Below are 23,771 nucleotides of genomic sequence, written 5' to 3' on the forward strand. Positions count from 1 at the left end.
TATTATTATTATTATTATTATTATTTTTAATTTTCCAGTTTTACCTGTATTACCAGACCGTTAGGTTTCCCTGCGGTGTCCAAATTGTGATATGTTGCCTACTGCTTGCTTGGAGATAAGTGTATTTGGCAATAATATATGAAGATTCTAGGCATCTAAAAACAGTAAGAATTTTACGCATGTGTACAACACACCCTTACACTCTTGCTAGAGAAAATCTTTTAAAACCAAACTGATGAGTTTCTAGTTAGTAGTGATTTGTTTTGACATCTCTCACAGCTGCAGGTTTTTAAAAAAAAAATGCTGAAAATTTGCCTTTATTATAATGTAAATTGTGATTATTTTTTTGTTCTATATGTGGTTTTTCTATAGTTTTTTGATTTTTTTTCAGCTTAAGATACAGACAGAAGTCTTGTGTAATATGGGTATAATTTTTAATTGTTTGCATTATTTTCAAAGTTCAAATTATCACTTTGAGATTACTATAAATACACTTAAAATTATCTATTTTAAATTAAGAAAATATTAGAGATATTTTCATGGGTTCAATGACCTTTCATTTTATAAGCAATGGGCATGGTACAGAGTGGCTGTCATGTAAGGTACTTGAAGATTCTTAGTTTAATTCTATTTTTGCAATAACCTTGACTTTTTCTTCTGACTTCTTTGAGTTGTGCATGTAATGAGTCCAGTAAATGCTGAAAATGGGGAAGAGTAAAGTATTTATCTAAAGTAAAAGCTATTGGGGAGGGGAAACAATGAATGTATCCATCTGTACATGATTTACATGCTGTGGATGCCTTGTAAACATTTTCCTATTTGTTTAAACTGTGTTTCAGCGAGGATGTAATTGCCCTTGTGTGTAGTTTTAAGCTAATGACAGTCATCAACTGGTTTTGTGTGAAATGGAATTCATGGTATTTTTCTGTAACTTTATCCCCATGGTGAGTCTGTATAAACCACATGCTCTTTCATAGCAGTACCGAAGGCCAGCTTTCCCCATCATTTTGATTCACTGTGTACCTGATTTTTTAATTTTTTTTTTTTTTTTGGGTCTAGAGAAGATTATTGCCACAATATATTTTATTTATTCATTAGATTTTAGCTTTGTAAGTTAAAGTGTTCTAAATGACGATGTTAACAGGTATTTGTCCCTTTACTGTTTTTTTGGGGGTTGTTAAAAGATAGGGAATGAAGAATGCAAAATGGTTTATTGTTCAGACTATCCGCTCTGGTCCAACCCTGTACTGATAGTACTTTCCCAGTATGATATTGTGATGTTTCATACAATACAGTGAACATAACCAACTTGTTATCTTCAATAAAGGATTGCTAAAACAGTGTGATATGCTTTATATTTTCTTGAGAAGGATTTGCCAAGAAAGTGCAAGTGTTCTTCATAAAAAGGATAGGGTTTGCAAGGTTTCTTTTCTGGTACAGCCTGGTGATGGATGTGTTATACAGGGAATGTGGTTCTTTGCTGCAGGAAGCCAAGAGTCTCTAAGTAGGCTTCTTTGTGGGTGACAGAACACTAAGATCGCTATTTAAAGTTGCTCTAGTAAATTCATCCCAAGTGCAGCTGAAATGAGTCTTATTCTGCCTACTGGGAACATTTGTTTAAAGTCTAAAAACTCAGCTTCAAATTGATCGTTCAGACAGTTTTCCTGCTGAAGTTCTGTCGAGATCTGAGGCTAGATCTAGAAAATTGTACTTGTAAGATGTTTTAGATAGAAGTAGTTGTATTGTGAATACCTCACTTTAATTCTTTTTACTGATTTTTTTTTTTTCTAGTTATTTTTACTTATAGTGGAGTTGTTTAGCTGGAGGAAAAAAAGTGCCGACAGAATCCTCCATTGGTGACATTGCAGAAATATGTTTGAGCGCTTGGCGTTGCTGTGCAGTGGGCACGTGTAGGAACAAGCCATAGGTTTTTGGGTCTGCAGAGTGGTTCTTGGGATGCGTTTGTTGGATCTGCTTTTACAGCATAAACCTCGCATGATGTCCTGATGAACTGCAATCTAAGCCTTGTTCTGATGTAGTGTGAGTTCTTGGACTCGAGCTCCAGTTCTGAGAATGCTTATATGTGCGATATTTTTGCCCCGATATGTATTGCCTCCCATAAAGGAAAGGGTTTGTACTTTCTGTAAGTATTTATTGTATGGAAGTGGAGCATGCACCTAAGTTTATTTCCAGAGAGAAGGGCCGCGGCTCATGCAGCTCAGTGAAATGTCAATCAAGACTTCTGTTTGTTCTTTGAAGAGGCGCCGCCTTTAATTGGCGCCTACACCACGTTTCTAATTCTAATCGTGCTTCCACTGTTTAGATTTCAGCAGCCTGGGGGGGAGAAAAAGCAACAGCATTCTTGTAGGCTGTGTGTTCTTAGCATGAGAAATCCAAGATGTTTGATCAAATTTGTTTGTGGATTTTACTACATGCCCCAACTTGTCAATTTTAACATTTGGTTTAAAACTATGTTTTCCTAATTATATTGCCATCTGCTAACTAACCTGCTTTTGTGTAATGCTGAGAGTAGGAAGTGTCACTTCCACCGCAGGTCATTCCGATGTGTCAAATTCGTCTTGAATCTCCATTTCTGTGAATGCTCCTGTACTGCAGACAAAACAGTCTTTGTCACTTCTGAAATCTGCTGTCTGATCATCTTGAGCAAAATAAAGACTTAACTGATTATCATTAACGTGTTAAATGGAATAGGGAATAAAGAAATAAATGCGAATGCAAGTGTTGTAATCTTGACCTCAGCAGGTTTTTACGAGAGATTGAGTACAAACTCAAACGAATGAATCTTCATATGTTTTTTCCAAGCCTGTGTGCAAACTGTTGTGGGACTTGACCAAAACATCTGTGCTTCTTATGCTGCCTGTGTGAATTATGCTGTTATTTAGATGGAGTTAAAAAAAAAAAAGTGTACATGTGAAATAGATATCAATTTTTGAACATATCACAGGCTAAGAACCTAGCTTTACAAGGCTTCTTTCTTTCTTCTGTAAGGCCTTGTAATTCTGTTGAATATTAATAGATATTTTCTACCCGAATACATAAAAATCTGTGTGTGTGTATGTATATTTAATTTGTTCCATGGCAAGTGTAACCATAAGCCATGAAACTGCTCAGATGCTGTGTGATTCTGCACAGCAGAAGTTGGTGTAAAGGATGAGGAAATTTGAAGGAATCGAGTAAAGATATTCCCAGTTTTCACTTTGCTTCTAGAAAATTGTGCTTTGAGTAAATGTATCAGTGTGCTGCAAACAAAAGCTAAAGCAAAAGCAACCCAAGTTATTCCTGAGGTTCATGCAAAAAAAACTGCCAAGCAGCTTTCTGATCTGTCAACAAATCCAAGTTTTGTTGGTGTAAACAGGAAAATTTTAGATTTAAGGATTGTCTACTGCAGACATGTTGCTTTTTGGCTCTAAATTGAAAGTTTAAAAAGAAAGTTTGGAGAGAGTGCAATTGGTGCAAATGATCAACTGCACTGGGTGCTCCCAGAGATGAATGCACTCTGGCAAGATCACACCGAAGTGAGCAGGTCACTGAACGGTTGCACGTAAGTATGGAGCTAGCTCGTGCACTTGAAACCGTGCGTGAGATCTTAAGCGTCTTTTATAACACTTCTGTCTGTTTGACAATTTAATCTTGCTGTGCTTTTGTGTTGGCTGTTGATGTATAGGTCTGATTTAGCTTTGCTTTGCTTGTACTGACTTATATTCCCCCACCCTGTGGCTGCTTTGCTGTCAACCAAACGACAGGTAACTTCCACGTTGTAGCGTGACCAAGTCCTTTTGTGTTCAGTTGTTTGCATGTGGTCATCTCTCATGTCCCACATGGACTTCGTTTACATTTATAATCTGTGCTGCTGCGCTTCTCTCTTCACATCTGAAAGGTGATGTTCACTTAGATACTTTTATTTTTCTGTAAATCTCTTCTCTGCAGGGATGCCTGGATTTAAAGTCTAGTTTGTATTACTGAGAACTTTGTTCGGCACTGTTGAATACTCGCTTTTTCCTTATCCTCAAGTCATGAGAATAGTTTTCTAGAGGAAGAGCCCTTCTCCATCAATTTGATAACCTTTCTGTGAAAGTAACTTCCTGATAAAGGAGGACAACCACAGTGAAGCAAGAGAATGCAGTCTGAATGCTTTCTGTGTCTAATTGAAATGTGGTGGTGTTTTCTCACCTATTGTGCCAAGTCCTGATAGCCTGATTTTCTGTTCTCTCAGACCTCTGGAATTTAAGGTGAGTTATAGAGAAGTTGAGGCTACATTGTAGTAATTTTTGGGATTGTAAGGATCCTGCTTTTGACCTTTACAAAGCTGGAAACAATCACGTTTGTAAGTGCCCTCCTCGAGTTCTTGGAAGTCCATCTCATCTGTAAATATAAATACTGACTTCTGTGGCATTTTCAGGCAATGTTGGGATTCTGTTGGGTAGTTGAGAGAAACTTTCAAAAATAAGTGTTGGTTAAAAAAAATTCTATGCCAAATTATATAAGAAAAGGACTGAATGGGGCTTGCTTTTATTAGTTCTGTGCATAATCGTTTTGTTATGGGCAAATGTACAAGATTTGATTTGTTCTTGTTAGGGAAACTGGAGAATGCTCTCCGAGTTTATTTTTTGTCCCTTATCTAGTGGTCATCTTCAGTTCGTGTACACATCTAAACTTAATGGTGCAGTAAAGATTTTGGCCTGGGCATATAGAGCAAATAAATTTTTCCGGTGCGTTTGAGGCTATATTGCTTCAGCTCTGAGAGCAGGGAATGTGAACACCATAATAAAAACAAAATACTTTTTCTAGTGCTCCGAAATCTGTTTTTGTTTTGGCAAGACGCAGTTGTAGGAAATATTCTGCTAGAGCAAACAATGTGCGAGCTGGGTGAGAAGTGTGGTGTTTTACCATGGCTTTTCAGTCTCCTGGTCATGAACACCTTTTTCATAATGCTGTGTAACAAATTTTAGGCTGGGGACATACTTTAGATTCATCTTTAGATTCATCCACTCATCCTTATCTTAAAAACATTCAGCACACACCATAATGTTGCTGAAGAGATGAGACTTATTTAACTTCCTGCTCAACTTTTTGTGGGGAAAAAAAATACGTATCCAACTGTGTGAGTAATTGCAGCAGTTCTTCTTAGGGGTAGATATGGTATTTCAAGTGCTGCTCTGTGAGCTGAACAGAAAGACAACATTGTACATTAACACCAGAAAGGGCTCTGCTGGGTGAGTGCTCTTCTGACATCTGAGAAAGAAGGGAAGGGCTTCAACAGCTCCTACCTTTTCCTGCTTATTGTTTTCATTATATATAAATAGATAGATAGATATTTTTTCTTGTGTTGCTTACTTAATGAAGCGTACATTAGCTAGCTGATGAGATGTTGACCAAAGGGACAGAAGGAAGGGTTTGTGGAAATTCAGCATCTCTAGTAAATAAAACTTCTAATCATAGAATCATTAGAGGTGGAAGGGACCTTTAAAAGCATCTAGTCCCAGCCCCCTGCAATGAACAGGGACACCACAACTGGATCAGGTTGCCCAGGCCCGGATCCAGCTTTGCCTTGAAGCCTCCAGGGACGGGGCGTCAAACAGATCTCTGAGCAACCTGTTCCAGTGCCTCACCGCCCTCACTGTAAAAGACTTTCTCCTTATATCCAACCTCAGTGTACCCTCTTAGAGTTGAAGCCATTTCCCCTTGTTCTATCACCACATCACCTTCATGTGGGGAAGTGGCAGCGCTGAGAAGCAGCACAGCCCCTGCTGTGTGAGGACAGCTGAGGTCACTCAGGGCCAGCACTGTGGGGTCAGCAGGAACTTCTGAAACTCCTTGACAGTTGACATCCCCTGGAACAGATGTGAAAGGTTGTGAAGAATGCAGAAATGGGTGAGTTGCCAACTGGAGAGGCATCAAAGTGGAGTTCACCTTAAAATAAGATTTTCTGTGGGTGTTTGACAGTAGTTTGACCCTCGGTAGGGGAAGGGCCCCAAAAAGAGTTGGCTGTGCGTGCTGCAGTGCCATGAGCCAGGATTTGAGGGTGATTGTTCTCATTAGAAGTAGTGGGAGAAGGCAGCCAGGCTGATCACCTGTAGGGCAGGGGCCGGGTGCCTCCCTCTCAGAAAGCTCAACAGCATCGTGTGGGCCAGGCTGAAGGCAATTACAACAATTCTAATGCTATTAACCTTTAATCGTGTAGTCCATTAGTAGACTAAGAGCATTAAAAAAAAGAAGACCACCAAACCGTGGCATGGTGTCCTGTGCAATTAAGTTGTTCTGTTCTCCAGGACTTTGGGCTGCATAGTGATGGCAGAAGGCTCACGTGTGGCCAGGGAACCCCTGGGTGAAGGATGCTGTGTCAGAGATTTGTTTGTGGGGAGCGTCGCTCCTGATGTCTGCTCTCTTTGTCAAGGGAAGATTTTCTTAATGCCGGGTGAGAGGCAGCTTTAAAGGTCGGATGATTCATTGGTCTTGTGAGAGCCGCTGAGGAAATGTTGTCGGCTGTAGTGTTTGCCTTTTTGCATGGGTGTGAGGTTGGCTGCGTTCTGTAAATAATAAGGCTATATTTAGAAGCAAAGTGCATTATGTCAGACCAGTTTTAGAAGTGACAAAACGTTTAATGAAAAAGCATTAAGCAAGAGAACTCTTTAAAAATAAATATCTTCCTACACTTAGCACATTAGGGTGCTTAATCACCTCTTTGTACGATCAATATGTATGGTATTGGGTAACCAGCAAGCTACTTGGCATTTGTACAGCATCAAACTGCAGACTCCTTAGTCAGCCCATGCATCAAAATAATTACATACAAGGAATACTTGTGGAAATTAACCCCTCCATCTTATAGAAATAACCATGGCAATCTGTGTGGAGATAGCAGCTATTACTGCCCACATGCGGGTTGGTTTTGTTTCCTTATCTAACACTGAGGTAAACAGAGTATGAAGGGTTTTCTGTACTCTTTAATGCTTTTCAATGGGTTCTGTGAGCATGGTTGCATTGGCTGCTTGCTGCTGCTCAACTCTGAAATCTCTCAGGGAGGAACCGCTTTCAGAACTGCTTGAGAGCAAGCCAGAAGTATAATGCTGTGTACATAAAGTACATTTTAAAAAGTTAAACCTCAGTGGAGATAGCTGGTGATCTCTCTCCCAAGGTGAAATTTACATTCTCCCTTTATCAAACAGTTTTATGATGAGCAATTCAAGGTGAAGAGGGGGAAAAATAGGCATATAAACACCTGTGTGGTTTTATACGTGGTTAGTATATAGCAGTTGTTGTGCTACAAAGCAGTACAGCTGCCTATGTCAACTATTTGGTTGCAAAAAACAAAGGTGTGGAGAGAGCTGAGATGTTCACCAAGACAGCTGCTTGTTCCCAGCACAGTTTATCTTCTGTATTAATCTTAAAATACTCCCCCCATTTCTTTTTTTTTTTTTTATGTGCCCAGCAACCATAGGGAGGTTGAAGTGTCCACACAAGTTCCATCTGTAGACAGCCTAGGGCTTGTGCATGGTTTCATCTCCTCCAACAGAATAATCCTGTTTTCAGGGCACACTTGGCAATTAAGATGCAATCTGTCCTACTTAAGGCATTAGGAAACATTTAGTATGATTTAGGAATTGCATTAGGACAACAGATGCTATTTTGAAGAAAGAGTTCACAAGTGGCAGGGTTTATGGAATGAACGCTTGCAGTTGTGCACCTGAAAAAGGTTTGAATTAAGAGAAGAAAACTGCAAGTCGGAATGCAGTGATGACTTCCAATTACTTCTGACTTGTTGAGTTGGCCTTTATCAGCTGTAAGAAGTATGCATGCTGAAGGTAACACCCTGTATCTTTAGATCAGACACGCATCTTGCAGGCAATTATCAACATTATATTTTTTACTGGCTTTGAGAGAGATGGCTGAGAAACTTTAAATCTGAATTTCAGCTGCGCTTTGGGTGGTAGTTGCACCACTTGGGTGAACTGAGGATATCTGATCTTAGACTTTGAGTAAGCCATTAAGAGAACTTGAATTCTCTTCCTGTGTTCGATTGCTGGAGCACGCACGCAGATCTGTTGATTTGAGACCTAACTGCCACGTGCCTTGCTTTTTGTACTCCACAAAATGGAAATAAGAGGATTTGCTGTACAGGGGTGGACAGAAACACGCTGAAATGAATGTGAGACATCACGTGTGTGAGTTGACTGAGAAGCTGCTTGGCTAAATACTGTGCCATGCACAGTGCCCACAGCCTGTCCCTGTCCCACTGCGCTGAGCTGGGAGGAGCAACCCATGCGATCCTGTGGTGACTGAGCAGCTTAGGAATGGAGATCTTTAATGAGCAGAACGGTTTTTGTATTGTGCTAAATCCATTCCCCAGTGTGGTTTGCTCCTCAGCCACGTGATAGCTTACCTGCCATAAGGCAGGGACAAAGCGAGGTGGGAACAAGCAGCAGGGGGTGAGTTCCTTTAATTAGCATTAGATACCAGTAAGTTGAAAAGGAATCTGCATCCTAGGCAACGGCACGTGACCACAACTCACCCAGCAGCTCCTTAGGTGGAAAGGCAATGGGACGAGAGGGAGCATCCTCAAGTTGCTCCAGGGGAGGTTTAGATTGGGTATTAGGAGAAACTTCTCAGGCAGAGTGGTCAGGACTGGCGCAGGATGCCCAGGGAGGTGGTAGAGTCACCATCCCTGGAGGTGTTCAAGAAACACGTAGGTGTGATAGTAGGGGTTGTGATTTGGTGGGGAAATACTGATGATAGGAGATCTTAGATATTTTTTCCAACCTTATGATGCACTGATTCTAAGTGATGTGGCTACGTTGTACTGTACAGGGGTGCCACTTGTGCCTGTGCAGTGCTGGATTGTGCCTGGACTGGGAGAGCTCTGGGTGCAGCAACCTGTAAGGTGCTGCTCATTGAAGTGTGTGTCTTATCAATGCTGTTGCTGCTGAGGCGCTTACTGTGGGCAGTGAGAAACCAAGCGCAGCAGGCGTTGGATCTATTTTTCCTATTGAGTTTGTGCTGTTGAAGCTGCCAACAACTTGTTCTCAGTCAGTCTTTGCATTATTCATTAATGCTGAGATTGCATGAGGGGAAGGAAACCAGGATCAGTTTGCGAAGCTGCACATTACGGAAGAGAAATTTATGATGTTGAAGAGAGCAGCAGTAAATGTAACTTTGCAGTTAGCCCCAGAAACAGGCCTGCCACTGCGAGAAACTGCTTTCTTGCAGTGTTATCTCGCTGAAGATGCCTATTATGCAGAAGAGCCGGAGCACTTTGCCCTTTCTGTCTCTTGTGAACTTCGACCAGTTGGTCAGGGTTGTTTATAAAGCCAGACGCTAATTGTGCTGCTTCTCATTCCACGGAACAAAGGTATGCTGACTCGCTGTAGTGAGCGTCCCTAGGAGGAGAGGCACGACGTGAAATGGTCGACGAGGAGGCGAAGAGCTTACCGATGGAGCTGAGTGAGAAAGGAGGTGTGGAGAACAACGGGTTTGTTCAAAATGAGGCTTTTGATGACAGGGAGACCAACACCAGCAGCCAAGATGAAATACCAAAAACATGTGCTGTTGACGTGAGCCCAGCAGCTGTGGCAGAGCCAGCTCTGCAGCCCTATGCGGGAATGCCGAAGGAGGTCCTGCTGAAGTTCTCCAGCCAAGCCCGGTACAGGGTCACCAGGGAGATTCTCTTCTGGCTCATCATCGCTGCTGCCGTCCTGCTCGTGTCTGCCACGATTGCCATCATTGCTCTGTCCCCAAAGTGCCTCCATTGGTGGCAAGATGGCCCTATCTACCAGGTCTACCCCCGTTCTTATAAGGACAGCAACATGGATGGGAACGGTGATCTGAAAGGTACGAAACTAAGCAGGGCAGCTGTTGTCTGTGCGTGAGGTATGGGCATAAAAATAATTTTAAAAGTCACCTTATAGTTGAGCAGAAAAAGATGGTGATTTGAGAGTGGGGCACGAAAGCTGTCCTGATAACCACTGGCCGGTGAGCCACGCTGCCAATTATTAGATATCATCAGAAGCTTCTTGCTCAAGTTATCCTATGCCTGGAGTTAGACCAAGCTTTTGGCAGTGGAGCTGAGAGCAAACAGGAACAGAACTGCTATTATGGGAAAACATCTCTGCAAAACTCTGGTCAGATGGGAGGATGGGTGCTGGGCACTTTGTTACGCTGGTTTGTCTGCATCCCCCTGAGAAGTCAGAAAAATCAAACTGACAAAGTCAGAATGGAGCAAAGTGTTCCTTCTTTTTTTCTTTATGGTCTTGGTGTTTCTGAGATCCTAGTAGGAAAGTGTACCTGATACTGCTCAGGTATCAGCTGTGCTTCTAAAATGAATGTCTTAGCCCCATAGCATCTGAAAAATTTCTAGACAAAAAGCACTAGCTGTAGCAAAGTGTAGGAGACTTCCCAGCAGAAGGAAAAACTGGGATGCATTAAAACTTGCTTCCCTTTGGGTGAACAAAGGATTGATTGACTTTGAAACCAGAAGGTAATGATGTGGTTGTATTTCAATAAAATACAGGTGTTTGTTTTCAGAAGTGAATGTTAAATACATTGCATGAAATTATGAGTATTTTAATACTGTGGATTAGAAGTGGCCTTTGGTCTGTTTTTTTTTTAAAATGATTATTATTTTCCTTTTTCCCTATAGAAGTAGCTTAGAATGGTTTCCATTCTGTGGTCTCCTGCTGTTCCTGAAGAAATTACAAGGTTGCCGTGCTACCTGAGATTGGTGAAAACTGGGAGTGGTTATATAGCAAGGAGATCTTTGTTCCATCCTTGAGAGCCTGCAGCGAACTTAATTTAACAAAACCTATTTGTCTTTTGTAATCAGATGATGCCCTTTTCCTTTCAATAGGTATCCAAGAAAAGCTGGACCATATCACGCATTTAAATATAAAAACCATCTGGATCACATCTTTCTACAAGTCCCCCTTAAAAGAGTCTGGCTATGGAGCTGAAGACTTCTACGATATTGATCCCATGTTTGGATCAATGAGTGATTTTGAGGATCTTCTTGCATCCATACACGATCGAGGTAAGCTGTGATCAAAATAGCTCTGTTAAAAGGATGTTCGCTGTTATGATACAGGTGTGCCTTGTAGTTTTCTGAAGAAAGCAGAGATAGAATTACAAGATTGAGAGGGAGCATGCATTTCCTTCCTGCAGTTGTGTCTTTGGTTGGTGGCGCGTGTGCCTTAAACCAAATCCTTGCCCAGATGGTTCCCCTTGTGGCTGTTGGGCTGAATGGAAGAGAACTAGCTTTGCCAGTCCCAAAATGTTCAGGATTTCATTTTATAAATAAATAAATAAATAACATGATCCTTACCATGAAAGGCTTGATTAACAAATGTGTGTGTTTTAGGATTAAAGGTAATAATGGATTTGATACCAAACCACACCAGTGACAAGCACCATTGGTTTCAGCTCAGTCGCAATCGCACGGGGAAGTACACAGATTACTACATCTGGCAGGACTGCACACAGGCAGGGGCGGCCATCATTGCTCCCAACAACTGGGTGAGTGTGGGCAGGGACACTCGTAAATCACCCACTGGATTGCAGGTTGCCAGGTAAGCACCTGAAACACAATTGTCCTGTGGATGCGGGGCCATGGCCTCGAGCACTGAGAGCAGGGGCTGAGTGCCACGACATAAGGAGGACATAAAGCTATTAGAGAGCATCCGAGGGAGGGCTGTGAAGATGGTCAAGATCTGCAGGGCAAGGGGTGCGAGGAGCAGCTGAGGTCCTAATCCTAAAAAAATGGTCCTACCTATGTTTCCCTCTCTATTTGTAGTAATTCCCAGCAAAAGTCTACTTAGAAGAATGAAGCAGTATTGAACATGAGAAATACGTGTGGCGAAAGCGTGACTGAAAAAGGAGGAACAGCTAACAGGAGAAGGAAATGAGAAACAAAACATTAAAATCAACCCTATTTATTGCATTGATGAGGCATTTTGTGCCTTGTTATACACTTGTAATGCATCACATTTTAAATTATACATGTGACTAAATGCTCAATTGAGAGTTCTGATGATTTTTCTTCCCCTTATTTGAACAGGTGAGTGTCTATGGGAATTCCAGCTGGCAGTATGATGATGTGAGGAAGCAGTGTTATTTTCATCAGTTTGGGAAAGAGCAGCCGGACTTAAATTTCCGCAACCTTGCCGTTCAACAAGAAATCCACGTAAGTGTGATTTGCTGCTGCACCAATAGCACAAATTTACAGTTTAATTGAAAGTAATTTGTAGATTAGAGTACACTAAAATGATTGAAACAGAACAGTGTGTAAACAAACATTGAGTTAGTAAGCAATGTTCAAGTTTCATCTTCTGATGCTTCCAACATGGAGGACAGCATCTGATGAAAGGATTGACATGGACAGCCAAGCGTCACTGGTGCTGGAGTACAGCTTAATCACCCAAGCTGTGAGAAGCTTTAATCTCTGTTGATCCAAGGAGCTGTTTATTAGCCAGCCCTATGGGGGCAACACCTTGTTTCAGCAGAGGTGTTTGCATTTTCATGGCGGTGAGGCAATGCTGATGTGAAATGCAAGGAATGCTGGGGCTCGTGGATAAGGAGGAATTTGTGAGTTTCAGTCTGTCTGCATCTCTGGTGGCTTTATGTGGGGAGAGAGACAGATGTACAACCAAGAATGTTGCACCAAGGAAGAGCTGTGTTCTGATGAAACCTTATGCTTGTCTGCAACGTCTCACAGTAGATGAGTCTCAATTTGCTAAAATATTGGAAGCAGGCCTGAACCTGGGGAGTATGGCAACTGTGTTTTTCCTTTTTTTTTTTTTCCTTACCTTTGTTATTCCCTGCCAGGTGGTAGGACAGCTTTGATGTAATCCTTGTTTTTTTTCTGCTGTGATACTGAATTTTGGTGTCTTTTTGTGGTAGTTTTCCTGCCTGCCCAATTCTAGTGCAACCATCTCTTTGGCTGTCTCTGTTTCTCCTCACTGTGGGTGCTGCAAGCATGAGAAGGAGCAAAACAAAACTTACTTGGTTGTGTTCATTAATTGAAGCCTGAAATGAGACTGCTCTCAAGATTGATTCTTGACCAACTCCACCAGTAACTTCTCTGTCTTGATGCTTCCCTTAGCACCACATCTTTCCACTCTTTGCTTTTCCTGCTATTGCCTGTGCTTTTCAATGGCCATGGCAATTTTTTTTTTTTTAATTGATATGCTACTGAAGCTGAAGTAACGAATAGGTGCTGCATTTCCTTTGAGAATAAATTAAGTGAAGACTAGTAAGTTTAGTCTGATAATGTTCACTTTAGGTAAATGCTTATGAGTACAATCAATTGCTTTGGCGTGTTATAAAGTAATACTTTAATAATTTAATTCAGAATCCTGTTTCATGTTAGGACTGTGTGAGTGAGGAGGAAGCTTCAGCTTCTCTGAAGAACACTATTGCTTTTGGTTTAGTTCCTGGGCATGGGGGAGCAGTGAACCTTTTAGCAACCAGGGGCTGTGGCTTTCTGTCTTAAGTAAAAGTAATCATTCTCAGTACAAAGTCAGTACCTGGTATTTGCCAAACAAAAATCTGTAAGCTTGAGTGAGAAGTAGTTCTGTTCTGGCAAGTGTATTTCATACATTTTTAAACAAACGGGTGTTTTTGTATTGAGGTGAGATAACAGTTTCTGTACTTAAGGAACACTTACACAAACTCTTCAAGAGAGATTGAACTTCAGAGCTGTTTGTGAAAAATAGAGTAATTAGAACTGTGATAATATAATAACTACTGAAGTAGAAATAGTTTCTTTAATAGTGACTAACCTCTACATTTGGTAGTGAAATTATAAATCTATAGCAGTTAACTTGGATAATAATTTTGGTGTTCCTGCAAATCAACAAATAAGCCTGAAAATAAAAATAGAAAAATCCCCATCTGTCAAGTAAAAGGGAACAAATATTCTAAGAGCTCTATTGTATAAAATGAAAATTGGTGGCATGAGGTCTGTGCAGAACAGCATACATCACGTTTGAATCAGCGTGCTCTATCTGTGTGCAGCAGGATGGCGTTCTGCAGCAATAGAGCTTAGCCTGATCCAAGCTCTTCTGATAGAAGAGATGGGAAGGCCCTTAGGCACATTCTGGCCCTGGACTTATGAATTATGAGAGAAGTTGCAGACCAATTTGTTTTTTTTAATACCAGAAGAAATGACAGGACATCACCTATTTGGATAACGGTTCTAACTTGACAGGATTCACTTTCATTTCAAGTAAAATCAGAAGTGCAAATTCAAAAATAAGTTATACGTTCGTGTCTACTAATGGATTTTCTCTTCAAGTATGTATCATTTTGAATGAGATGGGCTCACTTGGAATTCTCAACTCTTCTCTTTGTCCTAGGATGTTATCAAATTTTGGCTTGGCAAAGGAGTCGATGGATTTAGTTTTGTCGCTGTTAAGTTTCTTCTAGAAGCCACACATCTACGAGATGAGCCACAAGTGAACAAATCTCAGAATCCTGTAATGTATATTTTGGCTTTTTCTCCTGTATTTTCCATGGGTGCAAGAGACTTTTTTTATGCTTTAGGGTTTTAATTATGGCTTTAGAAGTGCTGAGTCAGTTGTGTTCCTTGGAAGGTGGTTCCTGGATTTGTTGCTTAAGCAGTGCATACAAGGAAGGGTTGAACAGGAGCGCTGTGCGTAGGAATTGTCCATACACCCACTCTATTTCTGTGCGGACAGTTACTTCTGGTTTTGTTTAAACTGTTTTGACTTTTCTTTTTTTTTTTCCTAAAAAGATCAGACTTGTGAATTCTAACATTTCATTGGTTGTCTTGGGGGAGCCCATTACAAGAGGTGAGCTCAGCACTCTGGCTCACTTGGGATCCCATTGCAGGCACTGACACATACTTCTTTGCAGTAAAACAAACAAAACCCCACCTCCTGTTGGCAATATACTAGAGTGAAGTGTGGCCAGAGGCCACGTGCATGCATCCTGTTACTTGGGCTTTTGTTGAAGTAGTGAGTCTGGTGATTATAGCTGATCTGCTGTGTTGGTGATTTCAGAACTTATCAGTTCTACAAATACGATGTTGTTACCACAGCAACGCACTGGTATGCTAAACTTATGTCAGTTTAAAACTTTGCTTGGGTTGGTGGATTGTCTCAGGAAGAATTTGGAGAATTTTGAACTCTAAAATATTGGACTAATAACATGGCTTTGTCTTTAAGGAGAGCATCACAGCCTATTCCGAGCTCTACCATGACTACACGACCACACAAGTTGGTATGCATGACATCATCCGTAGCTTCCGCGAAACCATGGATCAATACAGCACTGAACCTGGCCGATACAGGTAGTCATTGTCGTGGCTAGGGAATTTCTTTCTCTTTTTGTCTTCGTCTTTATAGCAGTAAAATGTTTTTTGGTCTTTTTTCAATTTCTAACATGACACGCCACGTAAGGTTTTTGTCCTCGAGTGCTATAGTAGGCTATGCTCTTTCCCAAAGTGCACAGGAAAGGAAAGGTGCAGTAAGTTAAGCTCTGGTAGCTGTATTGTATCTGTGCCTGTAACAAGTAGGCAGAATGTATGATCGCTCATGGTGGCACAATTGTAATCAAAGCCCATGAGCCCGATCCCACGCACAGTATTAACAATATGGTTCAGATCAGATACATGATCAGAGATTATCAGCACCACAGCATGGCTGAGGCTGTCAAGTGCCTCTGGAGGCCACTTGCTCCAACCCCTGCTGAAGCAGGAAGGACATCCAGAGCCAACTGCCCAGGATGATTCCTAAATGGCTTTTGAGGATGGAAACTACAAGCTCGGCTGGGCAGCCTGTGCCAGTACTCAGTTACTCCTGCAGTTTAAAAATAATGCAAAAAAAAACCAACAGCTTTCCAGGTATCTTCCCTTATCTGCTTTACAAACTACAAATATCTCCGTATGTTGTGGGTTTTTTTTATGAGGAGGAGGGAGGCAGATGTAATTCTTAATCCTGTATTATTTTCTAAGTATGTTGAATACTGTTCCTAGCTTTCTTCAGCTCTGTACAGATCAGGGATGAGACAAAAAAAAAAAAAAAAAAGGCTCCTTGTTTACTTCTTTGCAGATTTATGGGTTCTGACAGTGATGAAAACGAAGACATAGAAGGAACAATGGTGTATTATGGAACAACTTTTGTCCAAGAAGCAGACTTCCCATTCAATTTCTATCTAATTAACATGAAAAATCTATCTGGCAGCAGTGTTTCTGAAGCTGTCAACATGTGGATGAAAAACATGCCTGAAGGAAAATGGCCAAACTGGGTGGTAAGAATTCTGGACTTGCTGTTATGGGAAAGGCCCTTTCCTGTTGGTGATAAGATGATAGAACCTCCACACACGTGGATTTCAGTGGGATTAGCTGTGCAGGTTTTTGCTGTGAACTATATTTGGGATATGAAAGAGATGAGCCACATGCAAAACACAGAAAATATAGCCTCCGATCATTTCTGCAATTGCAGTGTGGGAGCAGTTCTGTTTGGCTATTGAGTGTGGTCCTCAGGAATGCAATTTTGTACCCTCGAGGCATCCTCTCTGTGAGAGGAGGCAAAATGTCCAAGTTAATATTTAGAAAAAGCTTTTGGCTGTTGTGGCTTTCAGAAAGAAAACAAGCTCATATACAAACCAAACGGAGTTGCAGCCACTTGTTTCACATCCCTTCCTACATTCCTACAGATCTCTTTGGTTTCAGTCCCATGCTTCAGTATGCTCACCTTTGGGAATTTCTCTTGCAGGGCTGCCAGCTTCTCACAACCCCATATAAGAGTCACCGCAAAACAATGCATGGCAGTGAGAAGGGAGCCATAACTGGGGGAATTAACAAAGTCTCGGGCTGATTTGTCATCTCCCCTTACATCTGCCACCTACGTTCTAAAATATTTGGGCAAAATTGTGCACTGGCATTTAAAAAAAAAGATCCTCCTTGTAGATCTAGAAGTGAAAGTGGAAGAAAATAACAGTGCAACTGTCAATGCTGGGGGCCACTGTAAAGCCCTTTTCTTAGTATGAGACGGTCTCTTGTCATTTATCTCCTTTGAGATTACTAATCTAGTTGTGCAATTGGGATGTGCGTGTGTTTGGCCAATACACTTGATACCTACTGAGCTATTCAACTGGACAGTGATTTTGGTGTGTGTCGCTTGACAAGGGAAGAACAGGCTCTCTTAGCTTGGTGGACATAATGTGAATTTAAATAATTTTTTCCTTTATTTCGGTGCCTGTGAACAGAAGTTCACTCCAGATGGTTTTTGTCTCAGACCAGTTTCACGTATGCATAGAATTTTATGTCTTTTTAATGGAATGATGTTTTCTTGAGGTCGGAAGCCCGAACACTGATCGGATTTCATCTCGATTTGGGAATGAGTATGTCAGAGTTATAAACATGCTGCTGTTAACCCTCCCTGGTACTCCTGTAACTTACTATGGCGAAGAAATAGGCATGGAGAACGTTGCATCAGCAAATGTAAGTGAGGAGTATATAAATTCTGATCCTGATATTATTTAGTTCTGATTAATGGAATATTTGGAAATACAAGATCAACCAAATCCAGTTTTTCTCAATGTTTAGGTGTGGTGCTATGTTCTTCATTGCAAAGCTGTTACACAGGATGCAGAAATGGCCAGGCCTGAAATCAGAACCAAGGCTCTGGCACCTTCCTGAGCTGCTAGGTTACAGTCCTGGTCCCTGTTTTCTGCCCTCAGCTGGATCAGACTAGCATGTTCTGTGGTGGCCTTGCTTTGCTTCAGCAGAAGTCATAGCAATTGCCAGTGTCAGGCCTAGGCCAGTGGCTCTGATAGGTGTGCAGTTGCCTAAGGCAGGAAGAACAGAGTCCATGTCTCCTTCCTCCCGCAGTACTTTATTCACTCTATCAAAGTCCATTATTTCCTGGCTAATTTTTAAAGGAATTCAGAGTTCATGGAAGCATAGCTAAAGCCTGTCTCCTGGAAACTGCTTTATTCTTGCTATAAAGAGGCACCTGTCAAAGCCATAGCCCTCTCTCTGAAGTGCACAAACTCAGAAGAGGGGGTCTCCAAAAAGGGGTATGTGAGCACACCAGGCACTGCTTAGCACTTACTGGTAGAAGTGGTTTTTCCTTGTCATGCAGGGTCTCCATTTTTTGTTTTGGATTTCAGATCCAGAGCTGTTAGCCAAGCCTGCAGACCATATATGTCACTTATTTGTTCATAGTTACAGGTAACGCGTAGCAGGATGTTTGCTTATAGTTTGTTCAGAACTTAATCAAAGTCAAGGGATTAAAACAAAGTGCCTGCGCCTTTCACACTGTGCTGACCTGCCTGACTTTCAGTTGTGTATGTGATTTCTTGTTTCTTCTATGATTGCACCTGACTACTGTAGTCTCTTTGCTGGAGATATGCCTGCACGATTGGAAAAGGTCATGCCCAAAAGGGAATAGCCCAGATCTGCATCTTCTGGCTATATTTGAACACCTCAAGAACATGATCCTAAGGCAGATGCAGTTCTCAATGTGGAACGCCTCTGTTACAACATGATGAGCTGTAAGTGATCCAGGAGACTCCTGGTGTGCACTGACAATAAAACTTTCTGGTTCAAGTACTGGACAGACCAACCAGAGGCACAGACAGGACTGAACTTGGCAAGGGATGTTAGAAACAAGAAGAGATTCTACAGGTACATAGGTCAGAACATGCAGGTCAAAGAGAGCATAACTCCTCTACTAAAAGATAAAGGAGAATGGGCTACAACAGATATGGAGAAGGCTGAGATACTCCGAGTTCTTTGCCTCAGTCTTCACTAGCAACCAGGATTCTCACACAGAGCTGGGAACTGGGGGGAGCAAAATCTCTCTCACTGTAAGGACTGAGCAAATCTGAGACCATTTCAGACGGACTGAATGTGTACAGATCCATGGGGCCAGAAGGCATGCATCCCAGGGTCTTAAGGGAGCTGCTGATATTGTTGCTGAGCCACTCTCCATAGTATCTGAAAAGTTGTGGCTATCATGCAAAGTCCCCAGGGACTGGAAAAAGGGAAACATCATTCCCATTTACGGGAAAGGGAGGAAGGAAGACTCGGGGAACTACAGGCTGGTAAGCCTCACCTCTGCTTGGGAATATCATGGAACAGATCCTCCTGGAAGACACATTAAGGAACACAAGGGGGACGAGTGGGTGTTCTGAGACAGCCAGCATGGCTTCCCCAAGGGAAGATTGTGCCTAACCAATCTGATAGCCTTCTATGAAGGAGTGATGGCAGTGGTGGACAAATTGAAGATATCTGATGTCATCTACCTCGACTTCTGCAAGGCTGTTGACATGGTCCCCCACCACATCCTTATCTCTAAATTGAAGAGAGATAGAATTGAATGCTGGACGATTCAGTGGATAAGGTTGGAAGGTTGCAGCCAGAAGGTTGTGGTCAGCAGCTCAATGTCCAGGCAGAGACAGTGAGTGGTGACCCCCCCACGGGTTCCTCTTGGGACCGGTACTTGTTAACATCTTTATCAGTGACGTAGATGATGGGACTGAGTGCACCCTCAGCATTTGATGATGACACCAAACTGAGCGATGCAGTTGATACAGCAGAAGGAAGGGATGCCATCCGAGGAACCTTGATAAACTCAAGAGGGGGGCCCTTGTGAACTTAAGGAGGTTCAACAAAGCAAAGTGCAAGGTTTTGCGCTTGGGTCGAGGTAACCGCAGATATGTCTACAAGCTGGGAGAAGAACTTGAGAGTAGCCCTGCTGAGAAGGACTTACAGGTCCTGGTTGATGAAAAACTTAACATGAGCCAGCAGTGTGCGCTTGCAGCAAAGAAGGCCAATGGTATCCTGGACTGCATCAAAAGGGGTGGCCAACGGGGAGGGAGGTGACTCTGCCCTTATGAGGCCCCAGCTGGAGTACTGCATCCAAGTCTGGGGCCCTAAACACAGGAAAGATGTGGAGAATTTGGAGAGGAAGGAGATGAGGATGATCTAAGGGCTGGAACACCTCTCCTATGAAGATAGGCTGATGGGCAAGCTGGTCTAGTGGTTGGCAACCCTGCACATAGCAGGGGGGTTGAAACTAAATTATCATTATGGTCCTTTTGAGCCCAGGCCCTTCTATGATTATATATGATTCTATGATTGTTCAGCCTGACAAAGAGAAGGCTGTTGGGAAAGGCCTCATTGTGGCCTTCCAGTGTTTAAAGAGAGTTAATAAATATGAAGGAAATCAACTTTTTACATTGTCAGGTAGCGATAGGGCAAGGGGGAATGGTTTAAAACTAAAGGAATGGAGATTTAGATTAGATGTCAGAGAGAGTGCTGAGGTGCTGGAACAGATTGGCCAGAGTTTGTGGATGCCCCATCCCTGGAGGTGTTTAAGGCCAGGTTGGATGGAGCCCTGGGCAATCTGATCCAGTACCTGATCTCACAGTTGAAACCCTGTCTGTCGCAGAGGGGCTGGAACTTGATGATCCTTGAGATCCCTTCCAACCCAAGCTATCCTATGATTCTGTTGCAGAATGAGGCAGATTCTGGTGATGTTACTGAGAGTATTATTGGCCAGATTTGTACCAAAGGGAAAGATGCACTCAGAGAAGCACAGAATCGTCCCTAGGTTTGTCTGATTCAGCTGTGAAGAAATGTCTCTGACAGGAAATGGCTTTGTTTCTGAGAAACCAAAAAATGTGTCTTGCATTATCTTACTGTCATTGATTACTGCTGACAAAAAGGTGCTCTTCAGCAAAGTGGCTTGCCCTTGGCTCCTCAGGTTATTCTCTCATTTAGTTGCCACCCTGTGGCTCATGGGTTTGTAACAATGCAAAACCACTCTTCGTTCGATCTGGAGAGGAAGAATCCCTGATAAATGAGGTAGAGAGGATTTGCTCAAGAAATAGTTTTCAATCCCAGCATTTGAAAGTCTTTAAGAATCATGAAAAGGTAAAGATAAAAGGGAGTGTTACAAGTGTTAAAAACTTAGGATTCTTTTTTTCCCTGCTTTTCAGAACATGCTAAAAGGAGAAACCCGTTATTTATAATGTCATGAGGCAAAGTGACAATTTCTTTTGTCAAGCTGCTATTCTGACAGATTGTAATGAAAAGTGTCCTTTATATGAAAAAAAACAATTTTCATAGGAAACAAACACCCAAAGTATGTGCAAAATATTTTATGCCCTCTTATGTCATTAAATTTAAGTGTCAGATCTTTTGGCAAGCTCTTCAATAACATTGAGGAAGCTTTGTCATAATTTTTCTGAATCCCTCAAAATCAGAACTTCATTCATCTTCTTACATAACACCTTTCAATAAGCTAAAAGTTGCTATTCAGTACAGTTGTTGAACTTGAGAAATTTGTTTCTCACACGAGCAATCCTCCCCAAGCTGTAGTCCTTGCAAACACAAGCTTGAAGAGACCTACAATGAAAAGTTTGGTGGCTAGAGAAGAACAGATTCTCAATAGCATTTACTCATTTGCTGTTATCTCTTCTTGGGACTCATTTTCTTGTACTTTCTCTAAGTGCATGTCTAGTTATTTGTCAGAATATTCTAGCTGCTTTTAGTCAACCATCTGTTGCAAGGGGAGACTCCTGCTTAGTTGGAACTCCACATTTAGCCAGTAGTGCTGCATCTGTTGGACTGTCTGTTCTCTTCCATTACCACAGAGCTACTCTTCTGTTTCTCTTGAGATCTGCATCAGGATTACATCCTCCTTGCTGATTCTTAACATCAACCAGAGAAAATAATGCTGAAATGGTGATTATGTGTGGAACTGAGAATGTGTTGTTTAAGAGTCAGCTTTTTAACAGGCTAATTAAAATACACAACTTGGTAATGGCTCTAACACCACTTTATTTTCTAGGTGACCTTTCCAGCTCAATCCCCTATGCAGTGGAACAGCAACGATAATGCTGGTTTTACTGAAGGCAACAGTAGCTGGATACCTGTTAACTCTGACTACCAAAGTGTCAATGCTGAAGTAGGTATTTGTGTGTGACAAACCAATGGTCTAAAAGTATCCTGATGTATCTATTTTTCTCCAACTTCTAATGGGACCTGGCAGTGTAACAAAAACAAAACTCCAGGGGGGAAAACAGAAAAGCATTGAATCTTAACTGATTTTGTTAGGAAAAGAAATCCTTGCATCAGCAAAGAGTCTGCTTCAGCTGTAGTCATTTAAACAGTGCAACTGCAACGATAATGTTGATGTGGCAAGTTGACTTAACATCTCTTTAATCATTTTAACATTAAATTGAAATCCAACACTTTTCATTTATATTAGTGTATGTAAAGCACCCTCCTTGTAATAACTTTACACAGACTATTTGTAAAGTATATAAATACATTTTTTATAGTATTTGAGCAGTGGCTTAAGCAGATTTTGCTGATCTACAGTGCTGACCAACACTGAAGACAGAATAATGCAAAGACTGGGGAAAAAAGAAAAGAAACCCCAACAAACAGGAAATAAATCCTATGACTTCAGTAGATCAGACTCAGTGAAAAAGGTTCGCTATCAAGCTTTAAATGGCTGTGGTTTTCTGTAGAACAAATGCTAAACACTCTAAGAGACAGCTGGAAGGTATTATCTGGGCCAAGGAAATTCTGTCCTGCTGGATAATCTCTGCCACTGTACAAATCTCAAGAAAGTGCAGGAGAAAAAGCACTTTTGACATGGAATTGGCAGACAAATTTGAAGAGAATTAATTGTTAGAACTGAATTCTAAGAGGTTGTTCCTGGTAGATGGCGTGCACGTGAGAGGTCCATCTCGTACAATGCTGACTCTGTTGCAGGTTCAGATGGCCCAGTCCAACTCAACCCTGAATTTGTACAGAGAACTAACTCTACTTCGCAACAACGAGCTACCCATACATCGGGGGTGGATGTGCTCCATCTGGAATGACAGTGATGTTTTTGTGTACGTGAGGGAATTGGATGGGTTGGACAGTGTCTTTATGATGGTTCTCAATTTTGGACAGGAATCGACAATAGATCTGAAAGCTATCGTTCCAAGCCTCCCATCTCAAGCTGTGATAAGACTAAGTACTAATTTTAGCAATACTGGTAACGCTGTTGATACCAGAATAATTAAAACTGAGGCAGGAGAAGGTCTGGTCCTTGAATATAAAACAGGAAAGCCTGTTCATAATATGGAAGCTTTTCAAGAAAACTGTTTTGTGTCTGAAAAAGCTTGTTATTCCAGTGCCTTCAATTTACTCTACATGAACTGCTAAATGCAAGAGTAGCTTTCATGTTAACTTAGAAAATGCTTGGTTCAGAGAAATGCTAATTCTTTTTGGCTTTTCAGGCTTGCTTTCTGTACACAATAAACAGCTTGAAAAATAAAATTAATACCAAATTGTCTTGTATCTGTACCGGGTAATAAACAATTTTGTCATTTAAATAGCGTTCACAACTTAGGCATTCATTTTGTATTATCTTCTGGAGGCACCTAATTTTTAAGATTCCTATGCTTTTATCTTATCAGATAAAAGATTTCTGCTACTTCTAAATTCCTGTTCTTGAGAGTCCTTTTTTTTTTTTTTTTTTTTTTTTTTTGCAGTCTGGCCCCACCACATGATTAGTACAGTGTAATGTACTGAATAGATGAATAGATAGGAAGGGCAACAGTATTTTCCTACATATGGAAATTAGTTTGGGAATAATTTAGTGAGATTTTTTGATTAAATACAACTTTGGGGAGGGGATTTACTGCCTTGTGTAGAATTTACTCTTGGATAAAAGGTCATAAAACATTCATGTCTTTGTACATTAGACGTACATTCGACTTTCAGCACA

General features: G+C 41.4%; 2 protein-coding genes across 2 annotated transcripts in view; one reads left to right on the top strand and one right to left on the bottom strand.

Annotated features, from left to right (window-relative positions):
* Window positions 1–6,465: 6,465 nt before the first annotated feature.
* The window catches only part of PREPL (prolyl endopeptidase like), a gene marked incomplete at both ends in the record, with an annotated part of 31,517 nt that continues 14,211 nt past the window's right edge, over window positions 6,466–23,771 (bottom strand). Inside the window, 2 exon segments of the mRNA XM_079550712.1 lie at window positions 6,466–6,542; window positions 6,545–6,548. Of these exon segments, the coding sequence (XP_079406838.1) occupies window positions 6,466–6,542; window positions 6,545–6,548 (81 nt within the window).
* On the top strand, window positions 9,420–23,206 carry SLC3A1 (solute carrier family 3 member 1; the record flags this gene model as incomplete). The annotated part of the gene is made up of 10 exons (XM_079532977.1): window positions 9,420–9,846; window positions 10,862–11,041; window positions 11,369–11,523; window positions 12,065–12,190; window positions 14,364–14,483; window positions 15,195–15,319; window positions 16,080–16,278; window positions 17,327–17,473; window positions 21,834–21,950; window positions 22,766–23,206. The coding sequence occupies 10 exons, from the start codon at window positions 9,420–9,422 to the stop codon at window positions 23,204–23,206; spliced, it is 2,037 nt and encodes a 678-aa protein (XP_079389103.1).

This window comes from Tetrao urogallus (genome assembly GCF_951394365.1).
Source record: "Tetrao urogallus genome assembly, chromosome: 2".
Taxonomy (NCBI): Eukaryota; Metazoa; Chordata; class Aves; order Galliformes; family Phasianidae; genus Tetrao; species Tetrao urogallus.